Below are 21,971 nucleotides of genomic sequence, written 5' to 3'. Positions count from 1 at the left end.
GTCTCTCAGCTTCAGATGTGGAATGTTGCGAAGAGGGCTACATGTTTGATGGTGTCGCCTTTGCTTGTATAAGTAAGACCTAGGAATTATTGAGATCAGTAAACTAAATTCTGCGTTACAGCAGTTTGGAATGTTCCTCGCAAGGACGATTGAAGAAGTTCCTGAAATCGCTTTCCAGAGTACTCGAATCCCTTCGCTCGCGGGCTAGTTGTAGAGTACCTCGGTGCGTCATTTGTCGCTTGCGTTTAAAGATCGGCTATATTCAGAGCATCGTTTTTCAGGTATGCAAATTGACCAAGGAGAATAATACATTTCTCTTTTCTCAACTACAACCTATTGAAGACCATCTCTACACACTTCAAAATTCAGACCTTAATCCCATAATCCCCCCGAATCATATCTGCCACCTCCTCCGCAACCGCATAAACTGTAGTCTGACAATTACTTCTCGTAGACAATGGGAAAATACTCGCACCCACAATTCTCAAATTCTTCGTTCCATACACTATTAACTTTTCACTTACGACCCCTCCTTTCTCCGATGGCAACACTGCACATGTGCTTGTTGGATGCCATGCACTCAGTGCTGCTTTCTTCGCGTATTCCTTGACAGCATCAAGATCCATAATATCAGAAGGCGCGCCGTGATTTCTCCTCCCGGAAGGTTTGAGATGCGTGGAAAGAGGAGGGGGGGAAATAATCTTAGAATTATAGCGGACGTGGCGAGAGAGAATTGCAAGATCGAGGGGGTGAGAAAGGCATTTGGGATCGATTTGAGGAGTGATTTCGGGGTCGGAGCTGGTGATATGTGTATTTTCACGGGAGAGCGGATGCAGTAACATACAAGCGATGGTGAGATAATTTCCAGGTGAAGCAGCACCATCCTTAGTATCAGAACTTGTACTCGCATTTTGCTTCCCGATGGTATCGCCAGAGCCGGCTTCGGGGATAAAATTCCCAAGCGCGGTGTAGGAGAAATATCCTCCGGAGCCTTCGGTTGGGCTTCGGAGAAGAGATTGTACGAATTCTGCATGAGGTTCTGAGAAAGGTGTTTATTCTCATATCCCTTTCCGAATTCTTTCAATGTCGCGTCCAATTCCTCTCTGTCATCCGCAAGAAAATCTACAACTGGTAGGATCCCCCATGCAAAAATTTCCTCCGGTTGCAAATGGTCCGCTCTTTTCGCTCAAATACACCCCCATTGCCTCCCCAATCGCAGCACCATCTTGTCGTGCCAATGCATCCATTGTTTTTACCCCCTCTTCTACTTCAAATTAAAACCCACAATTGAGATGATCTTGTAGATTCTCGCCCACATTTCCATTATCGACAAGTACCGGAATATCCAGATCCGAAAGCAGAGCCGCAGAACCAATCCCAGACAGACAATTCAAGCAATTTGGGAGTTTGCAACGCGCTTGCCGCGAGAACCACTTCTCGTTTCGCGACAGCGGTACAGCTGTGCGAGTCTTTGGTGTACGAAATACCCGTGGCGAGTATATCGCCCTTCTCATCTCTCGAATCCGAAAACACGATTTTAGTCACCAGTGCCGAAGTTACCACGACCAAGTTCTCGTGCATCGCCATAGGGGGATAGTAGACGGATAGCGCATGACTGCTCGTTTTGGTCGCCGCGTTAATGTTCATCGCGTTGATGTATCCGCCTACTGCGTCTCCGGTAAAGGGAGCGCTGGAAAGACCCCGGCCCATGTGTTTCCATGAGTCTACCCAGGCTTTTGGGAGTCCGTCTCTCTCTTCCGAGAAGGAGACTTGGAGGGGTCCGGAAAAGTTTTTCTGGAGGTCGGTATCGATGTGGGAGAGGGATAGGTTGGCTATGGTTTCGGGAGTGGGAGTGTAAGGGTGAAGGATTTTTGATAATAGGAAAGTAGGAAGTCTCATGACCAAGAGGGGTTTCCGAGAAATTCCCAGGCTTCAATGCTGAAGCGGAATTTGGCGATGAATGCGCCGCCGTTGATGGCGGTTGAGCCGCCTAGAAGTCGGCTTTGGGATAGAGGGATTTGCTTACCGTTGAGATGTTTCTGGGATTTATCAGATCGTCTTTCTTTGTTTTTGTTTCTGGTACGTTTATCTTGAGTCCCGTGATATCGGGAATCGATCGAATATATCAAGTTCCGAGGAAGAAGGGGGTAGGAAAAACAAGACAGGTAGATAAGAAGGAAAATCCATAAGGGAAAACCTCAGAGCGTACCTGCGAAGCAATCAAAAAAGCTCAATCGGTCTCCGTGTCCAGATTCGCAGGCCAGAGACTGGGTGTGGTGATTGTGGGGATGGAAAATGATCATTTCCTGCCTTGAGAACGAGGACACGGATGGATGGGTCTTGGGTGAGACGGGTTGCTACTACTTTTAGGGGAGGAAAAGAAATGAACGAGTAAATGTTTTTTTGAAGGGGAACGAAGTTTGTAGGGGAGTAAAGGAATGGGGACGAAGGGGGTAAAGAAGAGGGAAGGACGGTTTGGAGGGTTGGGGATTTGAAATGGTGATTTGATCTCGATTGTTGATTATGTAGAGCGGAAGATAGATAGATAGATATATACATACCAAGTCCAGAAGTTTCACTTCCTACAATAAACGTATCATTTTTCGTCTTAAAGGAACTTTGGAGAGAAGCGAGATAGGAAGCAGGAATACCATTTGGGATGGGAATTGCTGACATGGTGAGTGTGATTGAATCTTGGTTTTCTTCTTTCGTTTTTCAAATACATCGAATCTTCGTGTTGCAAGTGATTGATTGATTGATTGATTGATATATATGTAATATATAAGCATGGAAAGCAAAGTAGAGTAAAATAAAGCAAATATATAAATCCCTTTCTCTCCCTCCAACTCTTTCTCTACACCTCCAAAAAGAAAAAGATTCTTACTTCCCACTCATCAAGTATTTATACCCATCCCCCATCCTGATTCCTCACAAGATACCACCCCCTCATATATGTAAGTGCTATGCTTATATTACACTCCGCTACAACCCCCCTATCCACCCATCCATCCAATACGTTGGTATCAATATCAATATCAATATCAATATCAATATCACATCAACATTAAATTACGACATTTTCATCCCAGAATAATATCTAGTCTCCTAGTCTTGTAGTATATATATATATATATACATGCATACATATAATCCAATCCCCAATCCCCAATATCCAACACAGCAAGAACACCACTCAACACAAACTATAGTTACAACACCGATACATAAGAACACAAGATAAGCGGAGAAGAGAAGAGAAGAGAAGAGAAGAGAAGAGAAGAGAAGAGATCTAAAGCCTACAAGCAAGCTACTATCTCAAAATTTAGTTTTCTGGAATGTATATATGTATATATATGAATATGAATATGAACATGGAAATATACAATACAATACAACACAACACAGCACATAATATTATACTAGTAAACAAATTCCATACTTACATACGAAACAACCTTCCTAAAGAGTAGAATAGACACTTGCGTATTTCTTTGTTTTTTTTTCACATATAGAAAGATTGCAGTTTGTATGACTAACTGACCAACTGCATATTTCTATCCCGCATATTCATATGGAGGAGATTGTTTGTTTATTCAATAGATAGATATCCCGTGCGATATTTGAATCTGTTGTTGAGATTGTGTGGGGTAGGTATCTATTGCTATTTTGTATACCCATCTCATCTAATGGGGGGAGGGGAGACTATTAGTTATCCTACCTGTCTGTGACTTCATAAATCTATAAATACAATATATACATACACGATAGATGAGGACATCTCCGCTCCACCTAATAAGGAATTCCTCCCGCCTGTTCAGCCAAAATGTTCATATCCACCGCACCCCAATCCATTGCCGACCAATCCAACGTACTGATATCCGCATCAATCAACCCCATTCCCGGGGTATCTATATATGCCCCCGCTCCCGATGTTCCCGATGCAGGATACCCCAATTCCTCCCCCAGCCCATAGAAAGATATGGGCGCCACGCGAGAAAAATCATGACCATCCACCTCCACACCTTTCTTTCCAACCTGACCCTCGCCTTCCTCCCCCATCTGCGTCATACCTGCCATCCTCTGCCGAATACTACTTACAATCCCCGGTTCCGCAATCTCCTCCCCCATGCTTCTAAAAGCCACCTCCCTCACCTCCCAAGCCTGCAGAATGATTTTTGCAAAAATTAGGAAAAAGGGTCCGGGTATTTCGTCGTAAAGAAGGGAATTGAATCTCGCTTCATAGTTCTGGGTCATTGTTTCCCAAGCTTTTTCTGCTTGTTGACAAAGCGGTCTGCGTTTGAAATTCTGTACGATTTGGAAGTATGCAGGGAAGGGGAAATGCATGTTGGACATCCACATGAAGCCTTTCGCCAGAGGAGATGTCATTAATTTCGTATCGCATTCAAGCATATTGAGGGCATGGGCAATAGTGGCATCGCGCACTAAACCCACTTTTGAGGAGTGATTTTTGCCAGAAAAGTGCCAGTGTTCTACCAGATGCCATTTGGCAAGACTCATTCGTGTAGTCCAAATTGTGGTGAAATGAAGTGGATTTTTTGGATCACAGAATCTGAGATATTTTTCCTCAACCATCTTTTCTAGATCGGTGAGTTCGCTGCCTTCTGTAGTAAAATCATGCTGGTGATTTTTGGCAGCAGATTTTAGAGTCGGGTTATTAAAATCAAGATGGAATGTGGTATTTCGAATGAAGTTTCCCAATTCGCCACGTAAAACAGCAAAAATTGCCTCCGTTGGTTTCTGCTGACTTTGCGGAGGATCCTTCATCTCTGCATGAAAATCCGAATCGCTCGCATTGAGGGGGATGTTGCAACTCCAAGTAGGAGTCAAGATGACGTGCTTGGAATCTGCGATTTCGCCGATACGAGTATCGTAAAGCACAAGTGACCACCAAAGTCTTCGACGCATTTCAGCCTCCAGAGGATTGAGTTTAGATAAGGCAAATTCGTTATGGCAATCCATACGTTGCGCAATTCGAACAGCAATTGCCAACAAAGAAGACAAAGATTGAGGGACTGATTTGGTTCTGAAAGACATCTGAAACAGTTAGAATGTGGATTCGTTATGGCCCACTACACTCACTAAGTAGAAAAACAATGCAGTCAAGGTGTCTCGATCATCTCTATTCCGTAAGAAACCACTATTTAATAGACCCTGCTGACAACCAAACTGGTATCTTGTCAAGAGGTCTGACTTTGACGTGTAAAACATAAGCTGGCAATCTTCGTAGGAAAGACTCGAAATTGCCACGCAATAAATGCCGAACATTAACGCTTCTAGCTGAGGTTTAATATTCCGGAGATTGCCAGCAGCTTCTATGATAAGTGCCTGGAGACTGGGAGTATGCGTAACCTTGAGTAATGGATCAATGTTTTCCAGGTAAATCTGCCAAAGTCGGAATATTTGAACTGGTTCGGGATGAAAAGTAGAGATATCAACGTTCGATATCCGCGATCCAAACAAAAAATTATCGTTGTCAGATACTTGATCCCATACTCTTTTCACATCGCCTCCACGCACATCGTCATCGTCAGAATCACTGATATTGTCAGGTTCCCGAAACTAATCCACAGTCAGTAAGTGAAAAACAAATCATAAGAGTTGACTTGGCATCATATACTTCTTGATTCATAGCGTGCCACAAATTCCTAATACTGTTAGTGGGGGTCAAATAGCTTCTTGAAGGTTACATACATAACACCGTGTATTTTGTCAGGATTGGTGGTTGACGAAGGAGACGATGTGCTTGCAGTCGCTTTTGGCTGTTCATCATCGGAATCATTGTGACTTCCTGTCCGAGGAGATCCTTTGTGAAGTGGCTCGAACTTGATATTATTTTGGCGTAGAAGATCTTCGTACTTACGAAGACGATCTAGTAGTTCTCGTTCTGCAAACCTGCGTCGTCGCTGACGAGGAAACTGTGTTGCTGGTATACATTGTACTCGTGACTTGACGCAGGAGGAACACGGTTCTCTGCGATCACACTTTATTTTTCTCTGTTGACAACGCCGACAAGCGAGTACACGTTGTGATTTCGAAGATGAGGTGATGGTTGACGTCGTAGGGGACATGTCTGGAGCCCCCTCATCTAACTGAACAGGTGGCAATTTTGACATGGCTTTCAGCCAGTTCTTGTAATATCACACAATTATGATACTATTTTGAGAGAATTATACGTTCAATTTTGTAAATTCGATATTGATGGATAAAGCATAGGCCGCAGTCAAGCAGGAAAGAGCCTCCTTAGACGATGGAGGCGATGATGATATAAGTGTACATATCTATTCCTTGGCATGCAGAATGATTACTTTACAACCTAAAGAATGTTGTTATAATCTATATCATTCGGTGTGTGAAGTCGAAGCTCTAAATTGTACGTACAATGAGGATGTTAAGGATGGCCGCTGACTCATCGCGCAATTTGACCAATCGGGATTTACAATGCTCGCTGACGGTTAAGTCTCAAAAGATTAGAAATTAAATTATATATCAAAGAAGTAGCACCAAAGAATGAGAAAAGCTCATCTCGCTTTCAATCATGCTTAGGTCAAGGCTCCTCTTCTCTGAAGTTGAATGAAGCTCTGCTGGATTACTGCTGTGGAGGTCTTTTTGCTTCGCTCTAATATGGTACCCCGCCGCGGCGTTTGGGATCGATCTAGATTCATATTTCACCCACATAGCATGTTGGGTTATTATATATTGGCTTCATCCATAGGAATCGATATAGTTAATGACTCTGAGAAGTCGATATGCTTCTAAGTGTACAGTCATGATCATTGCTTGACATGTAGATATTATTACTCGATATTGGTACTATATGAATTCCATGCAGTACGTGCGAACCTCAATCTTTATTAGAAAGAAAACAACACATACTTACTAGAACATCAAGTTTATTCAAGTATGAACATACGTTCCTGGAAAATTAGCTTTACCTTACTCAAAGCATCTACATCGCCATTATACTTTTGTTTAGCACTGCAACCCGACTCCACCAACCACGAGCTGTCTCAAACGCCCCTCATTATACAATTACGGGTCTTCCACTCCCCCCTGCCTTTTGTTAGCTTTAAATCCATCGCAAGTTATACTCATAGCAGGCCATTGCGCATATATAACATGATTCGGGAATTTCTGGTCCTATTCCTGACAGAGAAGTTGCACAATGAGAAAGTCGGAGTATAACGCAGCTCAATGAGAGCTCTGAGGATGTGGTAATCGAATACAATGCCACCCCGATCCAACCCAAAGAAACCTATCAAGAGAGGTCTTTTAATCGAATATTTTCTGTGCTGGTCTGCGTCTCTATAACTATGTTTCTAGTAGCCCTAGACCGCATTATATCCTCCCCTGGTATATCTTCATTTCCAATATTAATGTTTCGCTCGACTTCTCGATTCATTCTCAGCAGCTGAGATTGAATGTATGAGCCAACATATTCAGATGCTGTACCAGAAATAATAGGGGAATGTAGTTCTTTCCCAGAACTCGGCTAGTGTGGGAACGCATACCTGTTGATCTGTGGCTCATTGTAAATATAACTTGGAAAGATACTGCATCCTCTAGGCCGTGAAAACCATCCCCTCAAATATTTTTTGATTATTAGAAGTAGGCTCCGTCTTACGAGGAGCTGCTCCGAGCTTTGCCGCATTTGTTGTGGGAAGAGTCGTTTCTGGATTGCCACTGCTGGAATTATAAGGGGAATAGTAACTCCTCTTACCGTTCCCATTTTCTGTCTGTCTCAACAATCAATGATTTCCTCATACCGCTTGTTGGTTATGTAAGAATGTAATTAAGAAACCTAATACTGATACTAATATATTCGAAGACCTTGCAGAGAAGGTACTTTTAGCAAATAAATTCCGTCTGGACTTTACACAAATTTTCATGATCTAAACTACAGATCTTGGACAATCAACGCAAACATGATATGTTGAACTGTACATGAACAACAACAACTCTATATTCGAGCGTAGCGAGCTATGGGGGTTTGGGGGCTTGCCCCCATGACAAACGACGCTTCGCTGACCCTCCGGGGGCCACTGCCGTGGTGGCAGACTACTGTATAGAGTTCCGTGAGAACGGGGTTTGAATCCTTCCATAGAATTCTAGTAAAGAGTCCATTGAATGTCGTTTTATGTTCATAAAACTTGGGTCGCCTTGCCAGCTTATGAGGGTTTTCGCTCGGGGGACGGGGAAAGGGGAGACATCAAGTGTATATCTGAGGGGGTTTGAAACCCGGACAATCTTTCGAGAGCAATGTGGCGATCTAAAATGTAGATGTAAATTGAAATTGAAAGATACTTACTTGCCTTCGTGTGGTATAAAATGCAAATGGAATGATCGAATCACTTTATTGGGGTCATTCATATGACTGACTGACTTAAAGATCTCGTTGAGGATCGAACTTATACAATCTTGACCACTATGACTTTACTTGAAGTTTAATGATGAGGCGAAGTATCTGCTACGCTTGAAAGAGAACAATACATTTCCAGATCGCTGGCAACTAGCCAGCCATCCAGCTTTCCTGTAATCAAAGAACGTTGCAGAATTTCATTCGAAATCAAACATGCTGTCGTGAGATTTTCAGACACCATTCCAAAAGTCTTTATCATCTGCACAGCACTACACTGCATTGAATTAAGACCCCGCCTCTCCGCCTCTCGTGTTCGCATACTCGATGCCCAACAAAGTATTTGCCCTCATTGATCCTTACGATCTTATCAAACACGCCATTCAAAGTGGGTTAATCATGTGTCCACTGTGGTGCCGGACTGAGACAGGATATCCATAAATCCCATGAACACGCCATTGACCAACCAACCGTTACTCAAAGAAGGGATAGATGGACTCGACGGACCAACCAACAACCGCGTCGGTGGCAAAAACTCACGAGGTTCCCAGCCTCGGTAATGGATATGAATGTGGAGGTGGGTGGGTGGCTGCATGGATTATTCTGATGCATGAAATTTGTGGAGAAACGCAGAATTCGTACATTTTTTCCTCGACAATCTTATCGGTGGTAGTTTGATCCTGTTCCGCCCGCTCCTCAACAAAAAAGTGATTTGTTGTATGGTCCACCACTAGGGAAAGGGTGAAAACCGGATGTGGTCTGGGGGTTGTTCCATGTTGGGGAATCGGGAGTGAAGTGTCAGGTCAATCTTCAATTCTTTGATTTTAATTGGCGCAGAAGAAGATTTGAATTTCCGAATTCCGACCAATGGAACATGGTGATTTAAGCAAAGTTGTTCTTAATTGGCGATGAAGAGACTGACTGGAATGGAGCAAGAAAGCTGTCTACACGAAATCGAACGGGAACGGGGTGGTCCAACTATCAATCGGCAGAGATCCCAATTAAGAATAAAACTAGGAATTACGAATTACGAATTACGAATTACGAATTACGAATTACGAATTACGAATTACGAATTTAGAAGGATGGAAGGATGGAAGATGTTATCTCCAGCTCCCAGAGGCAATCCGCGTATGGTATGTTTACCTCCCTAGGTATGTAACGATAATGCAGGTCCGAGTCCAACATGTCTAAGGCTGTGAGATGTTAGGTTGTGAAGGGATTAATTAGTGGCATCCCAGAGTTATTTAAAGAGTAAGGGTCCAAAAGAAGGTCTCAAATGTGGCTTGCGTACGGGTGTTTGGGCGTGTGGATGTGCGTGTGCGTGTGCGTGTGCTGGGCTTGCACATTGTACTTTTAACCAGACCCTCGACTCAATCTTAATAAGTTTGGCTAGTTGCGTGGAATTACATAGATATTGATATTGATACTGATATTGATATTGACTGACGGACGGACGGACGGACTGACTGGCTGATTGATTGCGCGGTTGAGACATCTTGGAATTTCCCAATGACAAAAGCTGTAACCGGATAACATAACCTGGATAAAGTTCGTCGTGTTCGAGATCAAAAACCGGTATTATGCACACGATCTTTTCTGGCCAAACCATCTAGGCAATAACTTCCTGCTTTGTCCGATGAGCAATGGATGTTGTTGGAATGGACGACAGAAGTCACTAGGAGATTCCTGCGAATGTATCTCAGCTCGCTTAACGAGCCAATGAATCAGCCCCATTCTGAAATCTGTTGGGACGTTGAGGATTGGGGGATATCACTCACTCACAGCCTGCCAGCCTGTCTGCGATGGACGGCCACATGTGAAATCAGACAGAAATGATGAATTCCAAGGAGGAAAGCGCCGAGGAGAGAAGAGAGAAAGAGGAAGTATCTCCAACCCTCCGTTTCCCTCGTTGTGACGGTACGCCAAATCAGAACATGCTAGGGAATTCCGTCCCAAAATACAGCTAATTCCCTACGCTGTCGCACTGTCTTGGAATTCTGATTAGAGATCCACCATGCGGACGTCGATGCTTGATGGGCAAGGGGAAGGGGAAGCAAGACCCAGTGGCGAATTTCCAGATTTACAGCTTATTAATAATAATAACAATAATAACAATAATAATGAAAAGATCAATCCAGAATATAGCTCCACGCTTGATTTACTAGCCTTCTCTAGGGTTTCCCATCAAAAAAAATAAAAATCCGCCATAAAAAAAGGCTCCATTTTTACCTGACTTTTTACCTTGCCTTCCTTACGTTTGATCACCCAACCGAGTTACCGATTCATCCAGTCCCTTGAACGTCTTGACCCATTCAATTCTCCATCCCTACAGATCCTGGTTCGGAAAGCACAATTTAGTCCATTTCCAAACACCATCAAATCTACTTATAAGTGCAACCACTCCTCCATAAATACTTTTGCTTCCTCCTTCCCTCACGCTCTCTTCCCCCCACATCATCAACTTTCTTTCAAAATGGCTTCGAACGTGTCACCACCTTCGAGCATGGCGAAGACTTCTGAGCCTAATCGCAACAAGAAGTACGACCCAAAGAAGCCTCACATCACCGAGGAGCCCATTACCAAGGCAAATTGGTACAAACACGTTAACTGGCTTAACGTCACTCTCATTGTGGGAGTGCCTATCTATGGTCTCATCATGGCATACTGGACTCCTCTGCAGTGGAAGACTGCTGTCTGGGCCGTCCTTTACTACTTTATGACCGGTTTGGGTATTACAGCTGGTAGGTTTCAATCGATACTTTTTCCGTCATGAATTACACCTAACACATTTCTTCAGGTTACCACAGACTTTGGGCACATTCCTCATACTCTGCCACCCTCCCATTAAAGATTTTCCTCGCAGCCGTTGGAGGTGGAGCCGTCGAAGGTTCCATCAGATGGTGGTCAAGAGATCACAGAGCTCATCACAGATATACCGATACCGACAAAGACCCATACTCCGTACGAAAAGGTCTCCTATACTCCCACTTCGGATGGATGATCATGAAGCAAAACCCAAAGCGTATTGGACGTACCGATATCTCCGATTTGAACGATGACCCAGTTGTCGTTTGGCAACATCGCAACTACATCAAGACCGTCATCTTCATGGGTATGGTCTTCCCATGTCTCGTCACTGGTCTCGGTTGGGGTGATTGGTTTGGTGGTTTCATCTATGCTGGTATCCTCAGAATTTTCTTCGTTCAACAAGCTACTTTCTGTGTCAACTCTTTGGCTCATTGGCTTGGTGACCAACCTTTCGATGACCGCAACTCTCCTCGTGATCACGTCATCACTGCTCTCGTTACTCTCGGAGAAGGTTACCACAACTTCCATCACGAATTCCCCTCCGATTACCGTAATGCTATCGAATGGCATCAATATGACCCAACCAAATGGTCCATCTGGATGTGGAAGCAACTCGGTCTCGCCTACGATCTTAAGCAATTCAAGTCCAACGAAATCGAGAAGGGCCGTCTTCAACAACTCCAAAAGAAACTCGACCAAAAGAGACAAACTCTTGACTGGGGTATTCCTCTTGAACAATTACCAATCATCGACTGGGACACTTATCAAACCGAAGCCAAGAATGGACGTGCTCTTGTTGCTGTCGCTGGTGTTATTCACGATGTCACCGATTTCGTAAAGGAACATCCAGGTGGAAAGGCTCTTATCACATCCGGTATTGGCAAAGACGCAACTGCTATTTTCAATGGTGGTGTCTACAATCATTCCAACGCTGCCCACAATCTTCTTTCAACTATGCGTGTAGGTGTCCTACGCGGTGGATGCGAAGTTGAGATCTGGAAGCGTGCTCAACGTGAGAACAAGGATATTTCTTTTGTCAGTGATACAGCTGGTCAAAAGATCATCCGAGCTGGTAGCCAGGTAACCCGCATTGCGGAACCTGTTCCATCAGCAGATGCTGCATAAGCATTTTCATTAATGAGTGGATGATTAGATTGCCTTCAATTGAATGGCAAGAATTAAAAATTGCATCTTTGTTTTTACAAGCGTGGGTTAGTGAGTCGTTTTAGACTGGGGCGTTGGTAATACTGGTCAACATGGTGATTTTAATATTAAAGTCAAGGAAAGGATGGTGGGATGGGTTAGTTTTTATTAAACTGAGCAAGACGATAAATGGTTCAGATTATGTATCTTAGACAAGCGTGAGAGAAAAAAAGACTTGCTACATTTTGGAAGGGGTTAGATCGCTCTGAAATAATTTGAGTCGATGGAATTGAAACTGTTACTTTCACTTGCACTTCCACTTGAGATGATTTTCAGTGCTGTTCTACGTGATATGACGATGTTTGTCTTTGCTATGAATTGTATATCTTTCACATCAAGCTATGTAGATAGATGATATAGATAGGTAAGATGTCTTTCAAGTCTTAGGATCTGACACAATCAGAAAGCTAAAGACCCTCGACCTTTTTAAGATTGCTTTCACACATACTCGTACAGATACAAATATTAAATCTCGAATTATTTATATATGAATCATGTTCTCCTATCCAATCCAATCCAATCTCAATCCAATCTCAATCCTATATATAGAGCATCAGCATCCACCCAACGGGCACTAAACCCCGGACTCGGATTCTAATGTTTGTTTTTCCGTGTGCATGTGTGCCGAGGTTCAATGAAATTGGATGGATGGACCCCTGATGTTTGGGATTTGGGATTTGAGAGATACTTGCTTACATCGATACTCGAATACAATACAATACAATACAATACAGTACAACCTTTTGAATTTCCCATCTGAGAGATTGGATTTGGATTTGGATTTGGATTTAGAAGATTCTTGTATTGTTTATCTTTATCTTTCCGGAGAGAAATAGAGAGGAGCGGAGCGGAGATATGGCGCCAGCAGAATCGCAAGGGACATTCGACGCGAAGAATGATGTGGGATTGAAACGATTGGGGTTTTTGATGAAGGGCTGGAAGGGTAGTAAGGAGGGGTATATTGTGGGTTGATCTTTTTTTGGGGGGGGGTTGGGTTTTGGGTTTTGATTTGGTTGATTGGGGATTTTGGGGGGAGAGGGGAGAGGGGAGGGGAGGGGAGGAGAAGGAGAGAAAGATGAGATTGGAGGGAGAATGGGGAGGAAGAGATGAGAGGAGATGAGAGGAGAGGAGAGGAGAAGGATGTGTCTTTTTCTTCTTCTTGATTTCTTGGGTCTTGGAGTTGAAGTTGGAGTTGGTTTTGGTTGGAATGCTTGCTTGGTTTAGTTGCTTGGTTGCTTCTAGGGAGAGAGAGAGGAAGAGGAGGATTGAGATTGAGATTCCGATTTCGTATTTGGTCTCTGCGATCTGCGAGTTGCGAGTTGCGAGTTCGCTGCACACACTCTTCCCTTTCTTCTCCCCGTCTCCCCGTCTCTTCACCTCTATGCCCCTCACCGCGATACCTACTCTCATCCATTCCCTTTCATCTCTTTCCAATTCTTCACTCCCTCATTCTTCCAGAATTCCAAATCTAATAATTACATCCTAATCTCTTAATCTTCTGATCTCAACCCCTTAATCAAACTCTTCAATTTCCAAGCTAGAAGTTTAGTCCAATTTAGCTCGGTTCATTTCATTTTATCTTCATCTCTCTCATTCACATCAACATCAACATTAACACCTCGAATCCAAAAAAAAAAAATCTAGTTATAACTAACAAATCTCCTTTTTCTAGGGATGGGGTCACGATCTCCTACCTTCTCTTTCGCTTTCTACAGATCCGGAACATCATAAGGAGAATGTGACGACGTTTATCTTTAAACCGACTGTGCATCATTGGTTAGTTTTTCTTTTGCTTTAAAGGGAACCCATTTCTTGGGTGTGGTTACTTTCTGGCATCTTTTTTTCTTTCCTCCCACTTCGCTTTCTCTGAGTTTATTTTGCTTCTTGTGATATCTTATTACGAACTTAAAAGGCTCTGATTGGGACTTTCTTTTTTCCCTATTATCCTATCCCTTTCATTGACAGCTTCATGTCCCCCCCCTTCAACACCCCACTAACCCACTCCCAGCAACGCAAACTCCACCGTCCACGGCGGCTGCATCGCAACCGTCTTCGATGCCTGCACATCCGTAGCTCTGATGGGTCGATACAGTGCTCAGAAATGGGGCGGTGGTGGAGTCAGTAGAGGACTCGGGTGTACGTATTTGAAAGGAATTACTATTCATGAGGAATCTGAAGGAGAAGAGGGGAAGAATGATGTTTTGGTTGAGTGTGAAGTTGTGGGGGGGTTGGGGAAGAGAAATGTGGTTTTGAGAGGTTAGTGTTTTTTTCTCCATCTTCATCTTCTTCATTCTGCTTTCGTTTATTTGGGGGGGGGGGTGGAGGGAAGGAAATTGGAGATGGGATGATGCGGTGGTGCATTTCCATTTCTCACTCTATTTCTTGCTTTGTCTTTCTACTTCTCGATTTATCCTCTCTATCTCTACCATCACATCACATCACGTCACATCACATCATCCTCCATTCATTCCCTCGTTTCCTCAATACACTTCCCTCCGCCAATCATCTCAAAAATACTTCAAGGCCATTCCCCCCTATCCACTTCCCAATCCCCCTTTCAAACACCAAAACTAACACTCACACCCCCTCCCCAGCAACCATGAAACGCAGAACCGGCGAAGTCCTCGCAATTTGCGAACACAGCAAGGTGAACATTGTGGGCGTGGAATTACCCGGTTCGAAGGAGAAGGGAAGGGAGGGGAAAGAGTCGAAATTGTAGATTTTTTGAGAGTTGAGAGGGGAGAGGAGAGCGAGTGGAGGTTGGAGCAGATGTTTGATGGTGGATGGGGGGGAGGAGGAAAGGGGTATGTAAATAAATAGGTGGATATATGAGTAGATGAATGAATAAATAAATAAATAGATGGAGATGATCAAGAATCCTAAACGTCAATTTGTACACCCTATCCTATTATGGAATATATTACTTTTATCTAGTTATATTATATATATATACACATATACACAAATATTTCCTCTCATCTTCAATCTTCAATCTTCAATCTCTCTCCATCTTCAATCTCCCAAATCCTCACCAACCCCTTACCCCTTACCCCCTACTCCCTCCTTATTCACTCCCTCCTTACCCTCCACTCCCCAAATCTCAACTTCCATCCCATCTCATCTCATCCCATCCCACACACTCTCTACCCTTTCTCTCTACCCCTCCCTCTCCCTTTCTCTCTACCCTTTCTCCCTCTCCCTCTCCCTCTCCCTCTCCCTCTCCAAATCTTCAAACTCCAAACCTTCAAACTTCAAACTTCAATATCAACTTCAAAATTAACATCAATATCAACAACAATAACAACATAAAAAAAGTGAAAATGAAGAAAAAAAGACAATTACAAAATAACTAATCCATCCACCCATCCATCATCTTTAATAAAAACTCCCCACGAATATCTATCCTCCTTCCTTCCTTTCAAAAGCACAGCAACAAAGAAAGAAAGAGAAAAAGAAAAAGAAAAACTCGGAACCTCTAACCCGCCTACAAGATATATTGTATATATAAAAACACACAAGTAAGTAGTAAATCTTCAAAGACCAACACACAAACACAAACACACAAATAGACCGAAAATATTGAAGAGAAAAAAAGTATTTATATGTAAAGTAATTCAGTCAGCCATCCATCCAGCCGACCGATCAATCCCAAACTCCTTGCTACCATTCCATATTTTATATGTCCATTACTCCTGTACTCTCTTGATACACAGACAACACAATACAAGAATGTTCGCCTAGCAATCAATTATTCAATTCCGGGAATAATTTTTGATAATGATGTTCACCAACTTCCAACACCGTAATTTCATCTCCAACCCGCAGTGCTCCATCTTTAGTAGTAGGTACTAATTGCATACCCAAACATCCTAAATTCTTTCCGGCTCCTTCATCAATAGCTCTGAAGGTTCGTAAAGTTTTATCGGGTTCGGATGGATGTCTAACTCCAGTTTCTTGATTTACATTTGGCATTTTGCATCTTACTGTACGACAAGAAACATCGTATTCGTAAAACCCAATTTTAATTCGTCGCCAATCGTCTTCGTGGTAAGCTGGAGGTCCGGTAACTAAAAGATGTTAGTAAAGAGACAAACAAATTGTGAAACTTGAGAATAGCATACTGATTAAATTGGCACGGAATTGTCCTGCGGATAATCTTGGAGCCCCCTTAACCTTTGGCATTTTACTCTCAACATCACGAATACTAGCAAGATTGATCATGTGGATAGGATACTAGATCAAATTAGTAAAGAATTCACACAGGAGGTTTTAAGCGTTTCAGAAAAACTTACAGCGTCTTGAAATCCAGTAACTGGTTGATACCCAAGTTCTTCCTTTGAAGGCGCATTTCTGAAAACTTCTCTCGGCTTTGCGCTATCAACTCTGAACAAACCCAACTTATTGCTGATACCAAGGTAATATCTGAGTTCTTCTGGAATCTCAATTTCCACATTCAAAGCATCAACCGTTTCCCTCCAGATGGTCATCTTCTCAACAGTATAACCTGCTTTTTCAATTTGGACTGGCGAAGGATCGAATGGCACACGGAATTGTTTTTCAGGAACGGTTCCCATAACTTTGGCACCCCAACTTGCAACTGTTCCTCTCCATCCAGGTTCTTGATATGGGAAACTCATGATTATAACTCCTCCACTCTCAACATCATCGATATGAGGAGCATATGTATCCACGCTTTGATCTGGAACCCACATTTCGGTCCTAACTTTCGCCAACAATGGAAATTGTCGTTGAGTAATAAATTCCCATTTGTGAGCTGCCTTTTGTGAATTTGGATCGTTCTCTGCGACGGGAAATGGACTTTTCAATTGTGCAAAGGTAAATTGACGATCGTATTCCATTCCGCTTGCAATAATGGTTCCTCTACCCAACTCAACCCCTTTACAACTCTTGACTGGATAGATCCACATACTCTTCAATCTCCACCATTCTGCAGATGTTTCCTCAGTACTGGGAGGACGTCCCACGGAGAATTTGGGATCGAATTCATTGGTAAGATTGCTGTCGATTTTCAATCCAAGTTTTCTACAACCTTTAGGCTGTTCGGCGCGTTGTCGCGATTGTTCGATTTCGTAGAAGACCAAGAGGACAATAGGGGGGATACAGATTGCCAGAATCGTTAGGACATATGTGGTCGTAGAGATGACTGGGATTTGTTGGATCAATTGGTCCTTGTAAATTTCGAGTTGCCTCAAGGCAAGGTCGACATATGGTTGAATGAGTGAAGACATAGTGAGCGAGCGAGTGAGTGAGTTGATTTGAGAAACAAAAGCACGATGATGTGCAATCTAAATTCTGGTGAAAGATGTCAACTTTCTGATCTGTAATTGCGCCTCTGGCACGGAAGTGAATTTGTATTACCAGAAAATGTACATGGAAGATGCGAATTAAAGAGCGTAAGAAGAGAAGGAATGAAATGACAAGAATAGGATTGCAGGAATAGAGGCAGCAGCAGCAGCAGCAGAAACAGCAGCAACTCGTCAAGGCAAGAGTTTAATTCTTGAAAAGTCGAAGGAATTGAATATGAATTGGAGAAACGATGAAAAGTGTTGAAAAGGATGAAGATAGAAGGAAGGTCGAAAGTATTATTGCGTTTGAGACTTTTGAAGTAGCTCTTGTCACTCGTGCCGGTTCTTTTTTTGTGAAAGCACTAGCGTCAAATGGAGGATAGGAGCACACAAGAATTGGCAGGAAACAATTCCAAATTAGGAAATTAAGCTCTCAACTTCTCTCCTGCTGTCTTCTCCAAGGCTGGGTTATTTGGATCGTTTTGCGGAATAGTAGGGGTGTTTGCATCTACCTAGTTCTGATAATAGAAAGAATTTTAAATAATAAGAGCGTATCCGTGTTGTATCGTATGTATGTGTGGATGAATCTGAATCCTAGGTTTGACTGAATCTCCGGCTAAACCCAATTGGATCAAGTTCCCGCGGATAGTATTGGATCCCCTAGTCAGACACACGTTTGATATTCGCAGTTTAGTGGGGAGGAATCTTTCTTGATGCGCGGCTGTTTCTGTTGTTTCTAGAGTCTTGGGTATTACTTGAGTAGAACGAGAGTAGAAGCAGGGGGGAGGGCGTAGCCATTAGACTGTGCATGTGCAACTGTATGTACATGCAGACATGGCAAAAATGATATACGAAAGTCAGGAGCAGTGATCACAGAGACAAGACTCTGTACAAGGAGGGATTGCCAAAACCGGAAAGGGAATACAATATTGTCCGTTGGTACTCGATACAGACAGACACCTCACAACAACAATAATACCAATGACAACCTGCCTAGGGTTCGAGTAATGAGTTGGAACTTAGCATGAATCCGTGATCTTCAGTGGGGTGGTTTTCTTTTGATGGGCGAGCTAGAAACAAAAAGGGTTCAAAGGGTATCATTGATCGTAGGAAAGAGGGGGGCAAATGGAAAAGGAGAATTAATTCATGCTTCTCGGTATAACTAGAGATAATATAAATACACGGTAGATACGACTGCATAAGCGTATAGTGGTAATCGAAGCGAATTGAAGAAAGGAGGTTTAATTTCCACTTTCTGCTGTCGAATTTCTACTCTCTGGCCAATATGTGCGGTGTTCACGATATTCCATCTGTTTACTACTCTACTACTCTACTACTCTACCTCTCTACTCTCGACACCAAAATCCCAAACATTCTTCACACTCCCAGCACATAATCAGGATGCTCGACTTCAACAGAACAACAGGGCAGCAGGGGAAAAAAGTTAAAATCGGCCAAGCCAAGAGAATAAGAAAGGGTCTGCTCACTCTAACCACCCACCGACCAAGGTAGCATGATGATAACCTTGGAAGTGAAGGCGCGTCCTGCTTTCCACTTTTGGATCATCGCAATGGGCTGTGCAAACGGGTAAAGTGCAAAGTTGGCGAGGTCACAGATCACGGGTCTCGGATGGTGCTTTGAATGATGAGAGTGCCGTTGGGTCGGTCAGTTTCGATTCATTTGATCTTCGTTGTAGGTACGTGATATCACATCAGAGTAACCTTCAGTCCATTCATTCTCTTTGCAGCCGGTAGTTGGTGAATTCGTTTCTGACTTTCTTATTAATTAGTTTCATCATGCTTTTGATACAATCTAACACATCGACGTACGTTATCACAACATCTCTCGGGCCAATCTTTCCAATCTATCCCAAAATCTCTCCTCTCCTATCCTTTCCATCTTTTTAACTTTCCACTAAGCACTCTCGGTCCCTCACCCTACACACATACACGTCTCCACCTCTCTCCTGCGGTCCTACGACACATACTGTTGGACTCCTTCCTGTACCATCCAAGTCATCTTGCCCCATAATCCGTAAGGTACGACGTGCAACCCACCCAAGCCCCTCTTCAACGCATTCCATTTTTATTTAAATCACAAAATCAGGGTCTGGTCTCGGCTTCCAAGATTCTTTTCCAGATCTCCGTACAGGAATTAAATTTCGTCTGGTCTCGCGCACTAACGTTCTTCTAGAAAGAAAATCTTCGAGATGCAATGTAACCCCCCGGGCCCCTGGTTATCTTTTTCAGCAACGTAGGGGTGTGTGGGATTTTATTTATTTAGTTAATTTCCCTGGAAAGAGAGTTTCTGGAGCTTTGGACTCTGGATGCCATTTTTAGTTTGGCGGAAGTAGACATGAACGTTCGATGGATTGTGTATAGGATCAGTCTATGGTGAGTAGATATATATATATATATATATATATATATATATTCGACATTCGATGTATACGATGGATCACTATGGTGTGAGTATGTATCTAATAAGATAGCCAAGATATTCATATACAGAAATCACCTGATGAAAAGGGTATGCATACCTAGTACACACATACCCAGCAAGAAAAGATAATCTTCATACTAATTTCACGAACCAAGAAACTCCCCGCCTCATATGATGAAATAATAACATGTAGGGAGAGAATAATAAAATAGGGGTCTTTTCTCTTGGTCTCTGATCCCACACAATGATAACCATACATACATACATACATACATACATACATACATACATACACACATACACACATACATACATACACACATACATACACACATACACACACACATACACACACACATACACACACACATACACACACACACGTACAAACCACTCAATTAACATTTTTAATAATGGACACTCAATCGGTCCTCATTCTCATTGCGCAAACATAGCATCCATAACTTGTTAATAAATGGGGTTCAATCACACTACCTAGTAAATGCCCCAGGACCCCTATTCCAAGTTTCTGTGAATGTTCTATTGTTTCTCTTATAAAAATATCCCCATTATCCAAGAAAGTCCAAGATTCCAAGATCCGATCCCAAAACTACAATCGTCAATCACGCTTCCTTCATCCAATGTACATTACATACCTACCTACCTACCTACCTATCTAATAAATCAATCCTCTCTCCCTCTCTCTTCCTCCCCTTCTCCCCATCAAGATATTCCACAAACCTCCCCCCTCCCCCTCCCGATATCTCTCCCTCTCCACCAAACCCTCCGAATCGAAAACTCTCCATCTATCCACCCAAATCACTCCCCGCCTATCAAAGCAACACTAAGTAACACTAACTTAAGTGTTAACGATCCTTTTGCAAACAGAATAATAAGAGGGAGGGAGGGGGGTACCCTGAAACCCTGAAAACTTGAAAATAGTACAAGATCCTAAGATTTACGCACACAAATACACATACTACACACATCAATACACACCATAACCCTAACCCGACACTAACCTCCTCTCCCTCCACCCATCCACCCCCACCCCCAATGATACACGCTCACACGCTCACACGCTCACACACTCTCCATCCTCCATCCAAAGCAAAGCAAAGTTCAAACTCCCAAACTCGCCTCCCAAACACCAACACCAACACACATGTTCAGACTACTCACATACTTAGCATACTTCGCATACTCCGCCCATCCATCTAATCCACCATACAAGAATGCATACCCAATGCACATCCATGCAAGTGCAATGAACGTGCATACCGGTATGGTACATACAGAAACGAATTCGCAGTGGCATCTTCTTTTCTTACTATACTGTAATTCGTATATAACATCACATCACATCACATAACATAACATCACATAACATCATATAACATACTATATGGAGTAGTAACATATACACACACTACCACACATGAATATCGCCCACCGTATTGACCGTATTCGCCGTATCCATCGTATAGCATTCATCACATCATCACATCATCGTATCGTATCCATCGTATAGTGTAGTCATTAGTATTCTCGCATCATATCGTATCCTACATCCCACCACATCCCATCCCATCACATCACAACGCATAAAGATCAAAATCCGAATTCCTCGCTCCTCGCTCCTGGTATCTCTACCCATCCATCTACCCATCAACAAAACTCCGCGTATTCTACAAGTATCTTGCCACCCACCCCTTCCCAATTAGGGAGTCCAAATCCAAATCCGAATCCGAATCCAAGCTCACATGCCGAGAGAAAACGCATAGTTACTTATCTCGGCTTTTTTTTTTGGCTTTTTTTTTCCTTTTCCTCTTCCT

At 42.9% G+C, this 21,971-nt stretch overlaps 5 protein-coding genes across 5 annotated transcripts; 2 read left to right on the top strand and 3 right to left on the bottom strand.

Annotated features, from left to right (window-relative positions):
- Nucleotides 1–65: 65 nt before the first annotated feature.
- On the bottom strand, nt 66–2,605 carry BCIN_07g06330 (hypothetical protein). Its single transcript, XM_024694227.1, has one exon. It carries the CDS (start codon nt 1,897–1,899, stop codon nt 1,324–1,326), a length of 576 nt encoding a protein of 191 aa, XP_024550016.1. The 5' UTR covers nt 1,900–2,605; the 3' UTR covers nt 66–1,323.
- Nucleotides 2,606–3,597: 992 nt separating this feature from the next.
- Nucleotides 3,598–6,582, bottom strand: BCIN_07g06320 (hypothetical protein). Its single transcript, XM_024694226.1, has 5 exons — nt 6,400–6,582; nt 5,713–6,334; nt 5,639–5,666; nt 5,101–5,580; nt 3,598–5,055 (listed from the first exon to the last, which is right to left on the bottom strand). The coding sequence occupies exons 2-5, from the start codon at nt 6,132–6,134 to the stop codon at nt 3,790–3,792; spliced, it is 2,196 nt and encodes a 731-aa protein (XP_024550015.1). The 5' UTR covers nt 6,135–6,334; nt 6,400–6,582; the 3' UTR covers nt 3,598–3,789.
- Nucleotides 6,583–10,551: 3,969 nt separating this feature from the next.
- Nucleotides 10,552–12,635, top strand: Bcole1. The gene is made up of 2 exons (XM_001547712.2): nt 10,552–11,118; nt 11,175–12,635. The coding sequence occupies exons 1-2, from the start codon at nt 10,851–10,853 to the stop codon at nt 12,308–12,310; spliced, it is 1,404 nt and encodes a 467-aa protein (XP_001547762.1). The 5' UTR covers nt 10,552–10,850; the 3' UTR covers nt 12,311–12,635.
- Nucleotides 12,636–13,046: 411 nt separating this feature from the next.
- Nucleotides 13,047–15,261, top strand: BCIN_07g06300 (hypothetical protein). Its single transcript, XM_024694225.1, has 4 exons — nt 13,047–13,351; nt 14,061–14,164; nt 14,397–14,644; nt 14,983–15,261. The coding sequence occupies exons 1-4, from the start codon at nt 13,244–13,246 to the stop codon at nt 15,105–15,107; spliced, it is 585 nt and encodes a 194-aa protein (XP_024550014.1). The 5' UTR covers nt 13,047–13,243; the 3' UTR covers nt 15,108–15,261.
- A 707-nt stretch (nt 15,262–15,968) lies between these two features.
- Nucleotides 15,969–18,251, bottom strand: BCIN_07g06290 (hypothetical protein). The gene is made up of 4 exons (XM_024694224.1): nt 17,768–18,251; nt 16,681–17,701; nt 16,510–16,621; nt 15,969–16,455 (listed from the first exon to the last, which is right to left on the bottom strand). Exons 2-4 carry the CDS (start codon nt 17,635–17,637, stop codon nt 16,133–16,135), a joined length of 1,392 nt encoding a protein of 463 aa, XP_024550013.1. The 5' UTR covers nt 17,638–17,701; nt 17,768–18,251; the 3' UTR covers nt 15,969–16,132.
- Between the last annotated feature and the right edge of the window lie 3,720 nt (nt 18,252–21,971).

This window comes from Botrytis cinerea, chromosome 7, assembly GCF_000143535.2.
Source record: "Botrytis cinerea B05.10 chromosome 7, complete sequence".
Classification (NCBI taxonomy): Eukaryota; Fungi; Ascomycota; class Leotiomycetes; order Helotiales; family Sclerotiniaceae; genus Botrytis; species Botrytis cinerea.
Note: the sequence above shows the minus strand (reverse complement) of the source record. Positions and strands in the feature narration are given on the sequence as shown.

Bases quoted from the DNA above. Each gene is read 5' to 3' on its own strand.
- BCIN_07g06330 (XM_024694227.1), bottom strand. From the start codon at position 1,899: ATGAGACTTCCTACTTTCCTATTATCAAAAATCCTTCACCCTTACACT.
- Bcole1 (XM_001547712.2), top strand. From the start codon at position 10,851: ATGGCTTCGAACGTGTCACCACCTTCGAGCATGGCGAAGACTTCTGAG. The intron at 11,119-11,174 runs GTAGGTTTCAAT...ACATTTCTTCAG, and splicing joins CGGTTTGGGTATTACAGCTG to GTTACCACAGACTTTGGGCA.
- BCIN_07g06300 (XM_024694225.1), top strand. From the start codon at position 13,244: ATGGCGCCAGCAGAATCGCAAGGGACATTCGACGCGAAGAATGATGTG. The intron at 13,352-14,060 runs GTGGGTTGATCT...TCCTTTTTCTAG, and splicing joins GTAGTAAGGAGGGGTATATT to GGATGGGGTCACGATCTCCT. The intron at 14,165-14,396 runs GTTAGTTTTTCT...ACCCACTCCCAG, and splicing joins AAACCGACTGTGCATCATTG to CAACGCAAACTCCACCGTCC.
- BCIN_07g06320 (XM_024694226.1), bottom strand. From the start codon at position 6,134: ATGTCAAAATTGCCACCTGTTCAGTTAGATGAGGGGGCTCCAGACATG. The intron at 5,667-5,712 runs GTATGTAACCTT...TAACAGTATTAG, and splicing joins GACAAAATACACGGTGTTAT to GAATTTGTGGCACGCTATGA. The intron at 5,056-5,100 runs GTGAGTGTAGTG...TAACTGTTTCAG, and splicing joins CTGCATTGTTTTTCTACTTA to ATGTCTTTCAGAACCAAATC.
- BCIN_07g06290 (XM_024694224.1), bottom strand. From the start codon at position 17,637: ATGTCTTCACTCATTCAACCATATGTCGACCTTGCCTTGAGGCAACTC. The intron at 16,622-16,680 runs GTAAGTTTTTCT...AATTTGATCTAG, and splicing joins TTACTGGATTTCAAGACGCT to TATCCTATCCACATGATCAA. The intron at 16,456-16,509 runs GTATGCTATTCT...AACATCTTTTAG, and splicing joins ATTCCGTGCCAATTTAATCA to TTACCGGACCTCCAGCTTAC.